Source organism: Poecilia latipinna, unplaced genomic scaffold (assembly GCF_001443285.1).
Source record: "Poecilia latipinna isolate Pla-1442-1.1 unplaced genomic scaffold, P_latipinna-1.0 Scaffold320, whole genome shotgun sequence".
Taxonomy (NCBI): domain Eukaryota; kingdom Metazoa; phylum Chordata; class Actinopteri; order Cyprinodontiformes; family Poeciliidae; genus Poecilia; species Poecilia latipinna.
Window position 1 is genome coordinate 339,945 of NW_015112936.1, and position 14,671 is coordinate 354,615.

At 36.8% G+C, this 14,671-nt stretch overlaps 1 protein-coding gene across 1 annotated transcript in view; it reads left to right on the forward strand.

Annotated features, from left to right (window-relative positions):
* lpar1 (lysophosphatidic acid receptor 1) overlaps nt 1-14,075 on the forward strand; it is a 39,109-nt gene extending 25,034 nt beyond the window's left edge. The window contains exon 3 of the mRNA XM_015035003.1: nt 9,367-14,075. Coding sequence (XP_014890489.1) covers nt 9,367-9,683 — 317 coding nt within the window. The 3' untranslated portion in view covers nt 9,684-14,075. The remainder of the gene's footprint in view (nt 1-9,366) is intronic.
* Nucleotides 14,076-14,671: the final 596 nt, after the last annotated feature.

The window sequence follows — 14,671 nt, forward strand, 5'->3', positions numbered from 1 at the left end:
TGTTGTCTTTGCAGCCAGTTTTAATACAAAACAGTGGAGAGCAGAATGTTCTCTCAGTAGAAGCGGAAAACATATATTCTCAGCTGCTTGAGAGATGCTTGGTTTTATTTTTGCTTGCTTAACCCAAGAGGAAAGGGGTTTCGCTTTCTGCCTGATGGTGTGTTCTCTTTATGTTTGTGGGGTCCAGATGTGGCAAAATGTTAAATATGAAACATATGAGTGCTTTATTTTTGCACTGCACTTTGAAAATGTGAGCGGATGGTGAGAGGAAATATACCATAGTCTGCGTTAAGGCACTAAGAGTTACCGCTTTCTCTGTTGTCGTATCTTCTTTTGAAATTATTTCAGCAAAACTTTACAAAAACTCACGAGAAACATTACACATTGGGGTAAATGGAAATCTAAACTCATCCCAGTGTAACTCCAGCTGCGTCTGCCTTCAGCGTTCCAAATGCCTATGTGAATTGGTTACCCTTGAAGCAATTGTAAAAATTTCCTGATAAATTATTGCACACATGTTTCAGATTCAGAGCAAACAGCTGTTGATTCCTGAGAATAGAACTTTTGGTTCATGAGATAATTTTTTTGTCTTATTAGACACACTAAGTCGTAATATAAAACAGACTTGAAATAATTTGGTAGGATCTGATTACGCTTTTACATTTAGGCAAGGACCGTTTCCTTCATACATGGATTGAATATTTCCCACTGCTACTTGAAACAAGTTGTACCAAAAAATATGTGTTTTACTTAATCAAATTTCCCACAGTAAGGTGAATTAAAAACCCCTCCTGGGTTGAGATTGAACAACTAAATTTAGATAAAAAAATAATCAGATTTTAACCAGTTTGTTTAATTTTGCAAACTTGTGGCAATCACAATTTATGCTTGATTAATGAAATGAAATATAGCTTTAAGACTTAACTATATCCTATCTCAAACTCATTTGCAAATTTGCTGCATTTTATGACTTTTAGATGTTATTGTCTAAAATGATTACACAGATAATTTACAGAAAATGTTTCTGTAGCTTTTTGGATCTCTGACTATATATATATATATATATATATATATATATATAGTGTTACTTTATTGTTTGATTTAAAGCAAGTTTCTACAAAGTCACACTTATTTCATGTCACTGGAAGTAAAATATTAGTGTCAAATTAAAGCTTCCCAGAGGGTGTGATCCGTTTTTGTTCAGCCAGGAATCCTCTCCAGGTTCTGAGTGAGCTCATTTGGAAATACCACAGGAGATGCTGAATATTACGTCTCCTGCTCTATCTATCACTTTCCTCTGCCAACTTTGACTATGAGTAGTGAGTCACATCTGTATTAACATTGCTCCTGGACTCTTTGACAGGCTTTAGAGGATTTATTAAACCAAAAAAAAAAAAAAATCACATGATGTCAAATCTCCTATGACGTAACAACCTTATGTTACTGGTTTTGATAAATTGCTTCTCAGAGAAGAACTGCTGTAACTTCTCCCATAATCGTTGCTGCCCTCCTGACTTTTGTCCTTCCTTCAGTTGTCCCTTGGGGAAACTGAGGGAAAAAAGGGAAAAAAAAAAATTTTGGTTACACAAATGCGCACATCTGCATAAACAGAGGTAGAAAAAATGCTTGCAAATACAAAGTCTCCCACAGTCACATAAACCTCTGAGCTTAATAGAGAACACTCCAAAACCAGATTGGCTTCATTCACATAAAACTGACGAAGAAAAAAAAAACCAACAACCACAATGTAGGTTGTTTATGTGTGTTGTTTACTTATCAGATGAAAACACATCTGGAAATAAAACAGAAACACACGTTAAAATAAATACATAAAGAAAATGGAAAAAAAAAAATCTTGGACTTGTGAAAATACTTGCGAGTTATAAAGATCTAAATGGTCGAGTTATCTAGTCATGCAGTATTTTTTGAAGAAAGATTGTAAAATCACATTGTGAACAGAATTACATGGTAGTGGAAGGTATTGCAGCTCATGTTGACTCATTAAGATGAAAGTAATTCATCTAGCAGAGAGGACACATCAACAATATCTTTTCAGAGGACAGATGAGAAGGGAACATTAGTGGATCAGGAGGTGGAGCTTCATCTGTAAAATCTATTTCTACCTTTGTAAGATGATTCAAGTTGTTTACAAAAGCTTTGCAAACAGAATAAAGAAGGATAGTGGAGCAAACAGTGACGTTAAAGAGGTGGATGAGAGGGATGGTTGCAATAAAGAGGGTTCGTAAAAAAGGCCTGGGCAGATGAAAGTGGGATGAAGAAGGATCGTAAAGAGGAATGATGATAATGAGTAAAACAAAAGGAGAAGTGAAAAAGAGCGGTCTTACAAAGAGAGAACAAGAATGAGTACAAAGAAAGCGGGTCAGATGGAATATAGACAGGTCACACAGGTCATATTCAGCTTTCTTTCTCTTTTTTTTCTTAGCCATCACAAGATCTATGCTAAACATAGTCCAGGCGTACTTTCTATTAATGTCTAAGCAGAGTATATTTTTTACAACTTTATATCTTCACAGAATCACATTAACATTTGGACTACAGTTAGCTAATTTAAAGGCACTGCATATTAAGGCTATCTATGCTAGTAACATATTTTGTACTTTGATTAATGTAGGAAATGTTTTAGGTGGACGTGAAGATGTTCTCATGCAGTAATTAATAAATGGCAAGTAAGCTATATTATTGCTAAAACTGCAGATGCAACCATATATAGGGCTTATGTACAATGAACAAACAATGATACTATAGTTGACTTAAAACTGACAGTTTAGTGTCTGTTTCTCTAAACCTAAGTCTCTGCTTGCAGCTTTAGTTTTGACAAAGCATATCGCAAAATGCTCCAATATGACAAATCTGTATCACAAGAAAACCAAAGTTCAGAAATGCCAAACGCCTGGTAAATCTGACTACAGTTGAAGTGGATTAGTTGATGGCGACATTGTTACAGTAGCACACTTTTGTTTGTAGAATCATCCAATGAGGCCACCCATATGCGAGGGAACAGTTACACATCCTACTGCTACAATTTGGCAATCCATCAGGAGAACATTTTGTTTGAATGACCTGAACAGATACACTTTACATTCATCTCCACTGACCCAACAGCCCTTTCTAATTAGCCATGGCAATTCCTGGATGTGTGGGCGTCTGTGTGTCAGTTGTTGGTCGTTGCAAGGGTCTTTTTGTGAATGATTTGATTATCTTAAAGCTTATGTTGCAGTGTAAAGTCGCAGTATCAGCCAATGTGGCGTGCCAAGTCATACCATCCCCAAACACATGCATCCAGATGGCATATCACTAACTTACATTTGTTTCAAAATCTCTCAGTTCGAGTGAACAGAAACAAACCAAGAACTCTTTTATGTCTGGATTTCAAAGGGAGAACTGAAAGAAATTGTTAGATGTTCCCAAATGTGTCTTCCAGACCCGGGCAATTATGTGATTTCTTTGCTACAGTTGCATATGTGGTTTCTGGCAAACTGAGACCTGAACCAATCAGGGCTGCTTGTGAGCCAAACTCTACAACCCAGCATAGGCGTTCAAACGTGCCTGGTATGTTGATCATAATGTCACCTGTTTCCGTGTGCTTCTGTGAATGTTTGGGTGTTGCCAAGAAGTCTTTTTTTTTTTTTTTTTTTGCACAGTGAGACTTTTCTAATCTCTAACAATGGCTGCATCTGTCTGTTAGAGTCCTGTTTCAGCAGCATCAGTCGCTCATTTTACCAAACTCCAAGTGCTGCCTGAACATTGATGTGGTTCTTAAAGTTTTCATGGAAAATCCAGTGTGTTTTGGGTCAAACCTTGAACCACCGTGAGGTTTCTTAATAATTCAGGAATACGTATTTGCTTTACAATCAATCTCCCCAGTCTGGTGTTTTTACTGTTGACCTCTTCTAATATCAGTTTTTTTTTTCTTAGATTCATTTTGACAGCCTGTTTTACAGATATTTTGGTGAAATGTATACTTTTTTTATACAGTTGTTGAAAACAGCTGGCCACTTACTTTAAGAATAATATGTTTAACTCAGTAAATAATATGTTAACTTTGATAACCGATGGTATTGGTTGAGTTAATCAAGTTAAAGTTATTTAAAGAGACGGATAATTTCTGATTGGTATAAGCTCTGAACATCCTGAATTGATTAGGTTTTAAAGGCAGACTGCATGATCTTCTGAACTTTGTTGGGTTATTTACATTGTGTTGTTCCATCTTATGTTGCTTTTTATTTCTGTTCCTGATTACTAATTATACTTTTACATTAGTGCCCCAGTTTCCTGCCCTTGTACACCTGTTTCCCATCTGCTCATTTACTCACCTGTGTTGCATCCAGTAATCAAGTCTTTATATATACGCTCCACAGTTTGTTCACTTGATGTATGATCCTCCTGTTTTCCTCATTCTGTCCTACATGATCTGTTATTAAAATATTTAAATATTCTTTACCAACTATACCATCACCCCCTGGGTTTTTTGGGGGTTCTCCACAACCTGAAATTGTGACACCAGTGTTTGAAACTGGGCGTCTTTGCTGTCTGAATACAAAAGCCAAGTATGTTCGGAGTAAGGCACTTATGGTTGCATTGCATAGACTCGGAGTAGAAACCACAAGCGTAGACATAAAACTACCCACAGAAGCGAGGAGTTACAGCAAAGTGTTTTGATATGTAGGCAAAAATCTATGCTTCAAATCACCTTTGGAAAAATAGTTGCAATTTGGAAGCTATATTTGTCGAACGCAAAAGATGCCATTACTCTGGATTTGTTTTTGTTTGCTTGCTTTGAACAAGAAGGCAGAAGTCGGGTTCAAAAACCAGAAGCTTCACTTACAAATGAGTCACTGCTGAGCAGCAACTCTGCAGATAAATTATGGACTGAGAGGAAGAACAAAATATTACTGCAAAGGAAGTCGGTGTACTTAGAGCCAAAAAAGAGTTTGACACTTTGTTCATTGATAAAACCACTACAGGAACCCCCACTCACAGCACACCATAATCCTCCTTATCATGAACTAAACACCCAGTGACTAAATATACGAACTCTTATTTAAGCTTCATTTTATTTGATACAGAAAAGAGTAGGAAAGAGAGAAAAAAAGCACTTCTGCAGAGAAGCCACTGAGCTATAAAGAGATGATGGTCACAACCACAGAGGATAGCTTGGTTTTTAAAAAAAATGAGCTAAATTGAGAGTGAGATATAGACAAAAAAAATGACAGGATGTGCCAAAAGATTATGGACAGAGAAGTAACTTGAGTAGGCAGGGGATGACATGAAAAGCTGAAAATAAAAAAAGCAAGCAGTAGATAAAACACAGGAAACCAAAGCAGCTGTGGAAAAGAGACAGAAAACGGCAAACAAAAAGATAAGTGGAAGGAGAACAACAAGGGAGCAGTAATGCCATAATGAGTTCTTATGAATTTAAAAGCACAAAGGAGTAATCACTTAGATGAAACCTTAGCTAACACGATGACACATGAGAAATAATTGGAAAGCTTCATTAAAGTAAAATATTGCCAAAAGCTCTTCTTTGACTCAAACTTGTTTTATGTTTCACATGAACTTATTCGATTTTTGAGTTAGAAATTCAAATTAATTATTTGTATATCGACAATACGCATTAGCTTTGGAAAACATGGAGGTTTAGATTCTAGATCTTTTCGTAATTCTATAAGAACACTTGCTATCAGCACATATCTTTGTATATAACAGGAGCAAAGGGAGTTTAGCTCACTGGACCCACCAGAACACTGACAGATCCGATTAGCCGTCAGCATTAATGTCCTGTGCCGGGACCACGATGTTTTCCAGTTATTTACAGGGTAATATGTGTCTGGTTCAGGCTGTTAGCTGCAGGGCACTGACAATGGGAGAGGAGATGGATGTTTGTCACACAATGGATGCAACATCTGCACTGCCTTATAGTGATTATCATGGAGTTTGCTTCAGACAAATACTGTCAGATATTTCCCTGTAATGCCTCGGAACAAATGCAGTACTGCGTTACTTGACAGATGTTGCTGTATTTTCTTTTATCACAACCACAGCACAAATAACTTGTAAATGAATTTCTGCAACTGTTGGCATCAGTGTTTAGTCTGAGTTCAACACTTGATGCTTAGCCATGTTGAAAGCCTCTTGGTATTAAGGAAGCTAAAAACTACTATATTTATCCCAACATAAGGTTAAATATTGTCGTAGCTCACATCATCCAAGTAGCTAGAAAATGATTTTTATGGATGGTGATTTTGTGGGCAGAAAGATTTTCCAGTAACGGTCAGTCTTGCGCTGTTGTTGGCAAACACTGCTACTCCACCTCATTTGCTTTTGCAGCTCTTCTCTGTTTCTGTGCATCTCTCTTTGGTCATGTGGTCATTAGGCCGGGCAGAGAGACACTGTAGTCAGGGAAATGAACCTCACCCATGTTCGATGAAAATAATAGCTTGTACTTCGTCCTTCTCTATCTGATACTGCTCTGCATGCAAGAATAATTGTTTTCAACTCTTATTGCCACTGTTGCACATCATAACAATTTTCTGAATCAAATCTGACTGATGCAAAAATCAGCTGAACCCCCGTGCATGCGTTACCTTCCCAACTTAGAACTTTCTAAAAGTGCACGATCAGGACCAACATATATTGACTTGCAGAACTAATCACGTCCCTTAAACCGTTTTCACATTTTGCCTCAACCACAAATTTCTATGTATTTCATTGTAATTTTACACTGCATTATAGACCAAGACAGTAAGTAGTAGTACTAAGCAATGAGTTATTTTATCTCTAATCTGTTTTAAAGGCTAACAAGGTGTTTTTTTTTTAAAGTACCTACAGTCATAGCAAAGAGTATGTGACTGTAAATCAAGAGATGAATTTTTTTTTTTGCTAAATAGCTACAGTGTCTGGTAGCAGCAATTATTAGGTCTAACAATGGATTGTCTATTGGATTTTAAGCCACACTTTGAGTTGTCTGTTCTCTCTGGACCGTTTCTTAAAATCCCAATAAAACACTTGGAAACCACGTGTAGTCATGTGGCATAGCATGTAAAGGTTGAAAGTGTATAGACAGCTTTGCACTCAAACATTCTTGAAGCTTTGCCAAACTGATATATTCCATATTCTTAGGGTATTTCAGGAAACAAAAGACTGTGATGTCTCGTAAAAGAAAAGCAAATGCATTCCTGAAATGTGAGCAGTCGCTGTGACTGAACAGAACCACATTTCGGTAACAGATAAGACATCCCAACGATGAAAAGCAGAAGAAACACAATGCTCCGGCCGTTAGAGGAAAAACTGTTGCGATCAGCGCCAAAACAGATCTCCTTTTACCAGCAGCAGCAATAACTGCTTAGTGATTAATTTTCCAATGAAACAAAGGCTTATCTGATATCTGTACGACTTGCAGATGTTCTTCCATCTCTGTGTGTGTCATGTTTTTGCATCACTTCGCTTCCCTCAGTTCAGAAAGTGCTGCTGTATTTCAGTAGGTTTTGACTGCCTGGTGTTGTCACCCTGGTCTCTATTATTTCTGTAACATCGTGCCAACGTCTGCTAAATATATATTTGTTTTGAGTTTTCTTCCATCAGTGTTGCTTTCAAAGTAGTTCAGGTCTTTCTAAGAAGCTCTAAAGGTTCTTTCCAGACACTAACAGCATGCAAAGTAGATTACCATACATTTCAACATTTTCCACGCCAGCTTCAGTATGTTTATTTACTTTTCTCCAGTGACTTTCCACTCAGCCTGCCCCTTTTCCCTCCTTGTGGCATTTTCAAGAGGTAACTAGGCAAAAGGAGAAAAAAAAGTTTGTTTTTTTCTTTAGACTCTATGAGCAAAGGTACTTTTTTTTAAATATATACTTCATGGTGAACAAACTCATCGCAAATATTTGATTAAAAGTCATCTTTTATTTTATTCCAAAAGATAAACGTGCTTCATTCATTCGCAGTGCAAGAGTACAGTATTAGGATTCTTCTCCTTTCCTTATTCATTTCTTTATTTTTGACCATATTGTGTTCAAACACAAGATGTTTCCTTGGTGATAGGGCTTTGGATATTTTGTATGCTGGGTTGTGAAGCATTTAGGAAATGCAACCAGTTCTGCAGAATCCGGAGAGTCTGCTTGCATAGCTGGGAAGTGAGATCAAGCCTTTTGCTGCAGCTGCTGCCTGAAAAGCGCAAACAGATAACAGGCAGGCCTGTCAGCTCTCTCTTTCCCAACTCTTTCTCCACTTGCACAATTCCTAATTGAGTTTTTCTTTAATAGACTCAAGAGACTAAAGTCCTGCAGTTGTATTGAGAAAATGACAAAGTACCAAAGCTTGACAGATCTAAAAAAAAAAAGAATTGGAACAAAAGATGCAACAGTAAAAAAGTGTTTGAAAATTGTTTGGAAACAACATACATTTGAATATTAGTAGAACGAGGTAGAAACCCAGATTAATTATGTCTTAAAGTGCTAGAAGTGGCTATTATTTAAAATGTTTCATCTCAGTGGGTTATGAGGACTCAAAGGTTTAAAAGGCTGGTAACATTCAAGCAGTTTGTGGGAAAAAAGCGATCAAGACAATAAAATGACACACTCAGTATTATACTATCCTCAATCAGCTTCAGTGGACACAGGTTGCACATATGTAAACAAGTTCACAGAATTATCCCAAAAGAAAACAACTGGGCCGTCCCAAACATGAGAAACGATGGGCTAAATGCCTAGAAGTGAGGAGCATGGGGTACGTTGGGATTCTGGTTTTAAGTTCCTCAAAGCTTTGTTCTGATCAAATCAGTGGAAAACAAACCTCCTTCCATCAAAATCATACTGCCAACCTCGGGATTGCTTCTTGTTGACATCCGCCTGGTCAAAGTTGTTTTGCTGGCCAAAAAAAAAAAAAAAAAAGATTGTAAAACATGGGCTGTGTGCCCATATTTTACGAGTTAAAGAAAAGCTGTTTTTCACTTGTGGCGCATTGTAAATACCCACTAATGTACTGCAGCCATAATTCAAAACATGTCAAAGGCACTTTGAAACAAAAGCACTTTCCTTTCATCCTACGTTATTAGATAAAAGTGACTCAGATGTGGTCAGAGAGTGTCACAGATTCCTTTTATTGTCAATTAATAACAATGTGGTTATTAAGTGGTGGAGATGTGCTAACAGCAATCTTGCTTCTTAGCAACAGACCAAAAAAATAATTTCCTTAGACGATACTGTGGCTTCCTGTTGATCGACACCTAAGTAGTTGTTTGGAAGAATGTTCTCAATTTCTTCAAATGAATCCAATCTATTGCCTTTTAGCAACTCCTAATGACAGCTTTAACACTTGCACACACATCTAATACATGTTTTGTGTCTTTAGGTGCCTTTATAATCTGTTGGACCCCAGGCTTGGTCCTCATTCTTCTCGACGTCTTCTGCTCCAGCTGCACCGTCCTCAACTATGAGAAGTTCTTCCTGCTCCTCGCCGAGTTCAACTCGGCTATGAATCCTATCATCTACTCATACCGGGACAAGGAGATGAGCGCCACCTTCAAGCAGATCTTGTGCTGCCAGCGGCAGGAGAACGTCAACGGGACGGTGGCGGACGGATCCGACCGCTCGGCGTCTTCGGTCAACCATACGGTGCTGGGCGCCGGCGGCGTCCATCACCATCACAATGAGCACTCGGTGGTTTGAAATGATTGCAAAAAAGGAAGTCTGAAAGTTGTAGTTGTTCTGCCTGAGACTAGGTAGATGCTAAACGAGGGATGTGAATGTGACGGATCATAGACTGCTGTTTGAATTTACAAACAGGTGACACAAACTGATGACCAGCATGATGGCGAGATCAATGAAGAAACGGCGGAAGAAGAATGGAAGTAAAAGGAATGATGGAAAGACCATATGAAGGAAGAGGGGAAGTCTAACGTTCGGGGACTCTGACAGGGTGTTTGTATTTTTGTTTAGCTGTATGTTGGGTTGTTTTGTGTTAAATGTGTTTTTGTTTTTGTTGTTTTTTTTTTTACAAGCAAAGATGATATGAATTATTTAAGTAATCTGTGAAATGGTAATGCCAGTATAACCATTCTCTTTCTCCATTCAGTCTGTTTAACCTTGGAACTACTACACTTCAAGACACACCAAGACAAAACTGTTGAGAAACATTTCCATGTTACCTTTCCCCATAACTGAGGCATAAAAAACTCCTCATAGATTCACCACCATTCTACTATCTGAACAGAAGCTGCTTCATGATTATGTCAAGCGATGGAGCAGATGGACTGTGCTGTGAATAGTCAAAACAGTATCAACTTCGCACATCATCAGTTTAAATCTTTGATCATTTTCAGAAAGTCTTGAAAAAGTCTAGCATCTGTGAGAGTTTACCTAAAGAAACCTAGGTTTTTTGGGGTTTTTTTTTAGATCTGTTACAGAGTTTTGACATATTTGTTGCATTGATCAGCTCAAGACTCCAGAGGAAAAATAGTCTTTTCGTTTGCAGAACCAGCAGAGTGAATTTAGAGGCATTTGGATCCATTTGCTGCCGTTTTGCTCCTTTCTTCTTTCATTTTGAGATGATAACCTATTTCATTTCTATGCTCATAAGCTGCTGCATAATATTTTATTTCTTTGCAAATAAGTCAAAAGCAAATATTTCCATACAGAGTATAAACACTAGCATATTTTTCTCCACTGTCTGGCAATAAACCAGACTTTAATTTTTCCTACCAATGTCAGAATTACCAAAATTATTTCTTATTCCGGCATTTGGCAAATGGTAAAAATGTTATGATTATTTCAGATTTATCACAGTTCTTGTTCAGACAGTGTCAAAATATATATTTTTTTTCTTTTTACTGTGCTGGCCTTATAACCACAGTGTATAAAGATGCAGTTGTGTGTGTTTCTTTATGCTAGTTATGAAGACATTAAGGGATTGTTTAAGGGATTCCACTGCATTGCAGTAAAACGCAGTGACAACTTAATATCTTAGAACGCAACAAATTGGTAAATGTGCTACATCATTAGACCTGGTCTTTTATCTGTAGAGATAAAACATGGCTACGCTCCTACTGTTTTTTAATCTGATTTAACCCACTGGTCTGCATATTTTAAAGAAATATCGGTTATTCCAATACCTATAACTTGGTTATTCCAACTGAGATGAAGCTCTGCTCAAACCGTTTGTCCTAAGATGACAGCAGGTCGAGTGAAATAAATAAGCGCAAACAAATTTGCACTCAGACAAAAATTTTGACAAAATTCTCCGAAAATGGAGGGCTTATAAAGTCACCTACTGGCAGAGCAGAAGCATGACTAAGACTCTGCAGTCATGCTTGGAGCTGTGACACACTCACTTCAGACAGAGTGGTGCTGTGAGTGTGCCACTAGCAGAGCCAATAAAACTCCAGTCACACATAGTTCTGATGAGCAATTTCCTCAAAGGTCTGCTATTTCAAGATAGCAGTCCGTTGGTGTCGCAGACATTATGCCAGGCTTAAACAAAAACCATTTCACCTTTCTGTGAAAATGTATGTTTTCTAATAAACTGTTCCTTTAGGGAACCACAAGCTTGTGTTAAAAACACCCAGTTGAACGTCATTAAGTTACAAGAAAGGGAGTTCCCTAAACTTTTGCTGCAACAGTGTTACTGATCACATAAGCAAGGTTACATGTACATAAAAGTATGTAGTTTGGTGAAGTAGCAGCAGATGAGACGAGCTGACAAACTCTGCTTGACATCCTCTTCTAGTATTCGTCAAACTAATTTGTTAAATTTGTTGAAATACAATAATTATTGTCAAAGTTCTGACTTTACTTTGATGTCCTGTGCTAGACTCTCTTGGATTGAGAAAATAGTCATTTGTTAGTGTTTATAGACCATGAGAACATTTGTTTTTGAAAGGCACGTAGACTGAATCAAAAGAGGGTCCAGTGAAAATAAATCAGTGAATAGATGTTTTATTTTTTCTTCATTTTTTTTTTTTTGCAACTGTTCTGCATCAGGTAAATTCTGGAGCATTGATATGATTCCTAAATAGAGTCAGCTATGCCACACTTTGTATAGTAAAAACTCATGTATGAATAAAGTATGTCTGTTTCAAAAAGAAGGGGTTTATTTGCCCCTTCACCAATCTGATAAATTATGGAGCATAACATGTTTTTGCTACTTTCAAGACTTCTTTTGGTTTTGCTATTTCTCAAGCCTAAATGATTCAGATCATTTATTTCAAACAAAGATAACCCGAGTAAATACAAAAAAAATATGTTCATGTAATAATTTAAGGTGTTGTTAATTGCATCTAAACCAATCTGACCCTAAATGTAATTACCAACATTGTGGATGAACTTTTTTGTAGTTGTTTTTTTCATCTTACTGGAGACTGAAAGAAGCATTTTAGAGCATAAACATGTTAGGTAATGCTAAAAGATTATGTACATGAAAACTTAGCATAGCTTGTCTAACTAAATGATGGATTTGGTGGTTTTAAATGGAATCTAAACTTCTATATAAATTAAATAATCAATAGAAGCATGCAGTACCAACGCAAAGTATTATACAGCTGATACTAATGCCTAAATGTGGTTTCATGGAAATGCTTAAATTTCAGTTAAACATGTCCATGAAACCAACATGAATTTTAATTTCCTTTACTAAGCTAAACAGTAACACGGTCAGTTGAAGTTTCCCGTATTTAGTCAACATGTGATATTTAAAGACTTCAAATCCATGTTGCCAATTTATTTCAGCTTAGATTCTTTTCTTTCAGGTAAAAAAAAAAAAAGAAAGAAGAAGCACTGTTATGAACTGCACCTTACTCAAAGCTGTCAAGTTGTTTTTTTCTTTCACCGTGTCATGTCAAGAGGGCTGTTTTGGTGCTTTTTTTTTTTTGTCTGATTGTTTTTACACATTTAAAAGGGAGATTTATAAAATGCCTTGTCTTTTTAAATAAAAATGAATTATCAAATTTGCCCCTACCTGTTCATCTGGACACTGGTTTGTGCTCTCCACTTCGGTAACTGAAAACCTAAAGACCTTTTCTATACTGTCATTCTTCACATTCACAACTTTTTTTTTTTTCTGACTAATGAATTATTCAGCTAATTATAGCAAACCAAATAAACTGCCAATGCTTGTCTGTTTACTATTGTGTCACCCTTTGCATACCCTTGTAAGTATAATTGTACAGTTTTCTTAAATATATCTGAAATATGTTATTCCAAAGTTAATCGCGAAAAAGTGAAACATGTTTGTTGGATTTCATTGTCATATTTTTGCCCAAGTGTACTGTAGGAACGCCTTTGTGGTTTGATGTCATCTATTTTCTGCTGTGAATGAAGTGAATTTTCTGATGGCCATATAAAAATTCTGAACTTTTTTTTTTTTCACTTGCTTAAAGCTAGCTTTGTGAGTGCAGTGCATTCCAGTTTGTTTAGAAAAGTAACCCTACACTAGACTTAGTTGGTTGGAAGTCTCACGCTTGTTTCACCTTCACACAAGTCCAGCAGTGTTTCCATGTAAATACGTCCAACAGCGGTTTCACAGAGCAGAGAGGTGAGAAGTGAAACCCCCTGGAGTTGAACAAGAGCAGCAGGCGGAGTTAAGTTATCTTTACTGAGTCTGCTAGTAGTCTGGCATTTTACTGGAGCGAGGGATGTTACTCTTAAGGGCAATGCATTTGTCTCAACACTTATTTTCTTCTGTAAATCTCATATTTCGTTTCATGATCTGTCCATTTCTGTTCAGATTAGCATGATGTGCCTCATTTGTAGTTTTGTGGTGAATCAGTGTTTATTGTGGCCTTCTACTGCTGTTGTTTGGCACAGCTAGCTTGCCAAACAAGCTAGCTGTGCCAAGCGCAATTCCCATGTCTCTTTTTTTTTTTTTTTTCCAAAAAACACTACTTTAAAACCTTAAAAATGCCAAACCTTTCTGTACCAGTAGTTTTAGTGTGTAAATGTGACACAGAAATTGATTTTCAATCATATCAATACATCAGACGTCAATGCCAATGAATATACACCCAAAGCAATTGTGTTGATATTTCAAAACCAATAAAAAAAACAACAACATTAGAAACATTCTAATTTGTGTGTGAGTGAAATTTGTGATGTGTTGAACAGAATTAAATGAACAAAAAACATTGTGTTTGGTCTTGCCAGGGCTGTTCCTCTGTTATCTGCTTCTGTTTCCATGACATCTAGGAAGCTCAGACAGGGAACACTGAGGGTGGCTGATAGACAGACGCAATAATACATGAACCTTATGCCAGTTCACACATTTTCGACAGCCTTGGTCTTCAGCAGGTGTCTCTGCACCAGCCTGCTTTCCATTTAAACACCTTGCAGCTTCAGGAGGGATGTGCTACAAAAAGCTTCTGAAACAATTATTGGCTGGCATTTTAGACTTGATTCACAATATGTAGCTAGCAAATAAATAATATAATGTGCTACTCTTGTGCAAACAGAATGTGGTTATCAAAGTGATAGCATAACATTCTGACTAGCATGGCGACATAGTGCCATTTTACTGCACAGTCAATTAACTTTTAACTTCAGTTGTTATAAAAATTATACATATATATATATATATATATATATATATATATATATATATATATATATAAAAAAAAATTGTGTATAAATGTATCTCACAATATCTCTCTCTCTCTCTCTAACAAATG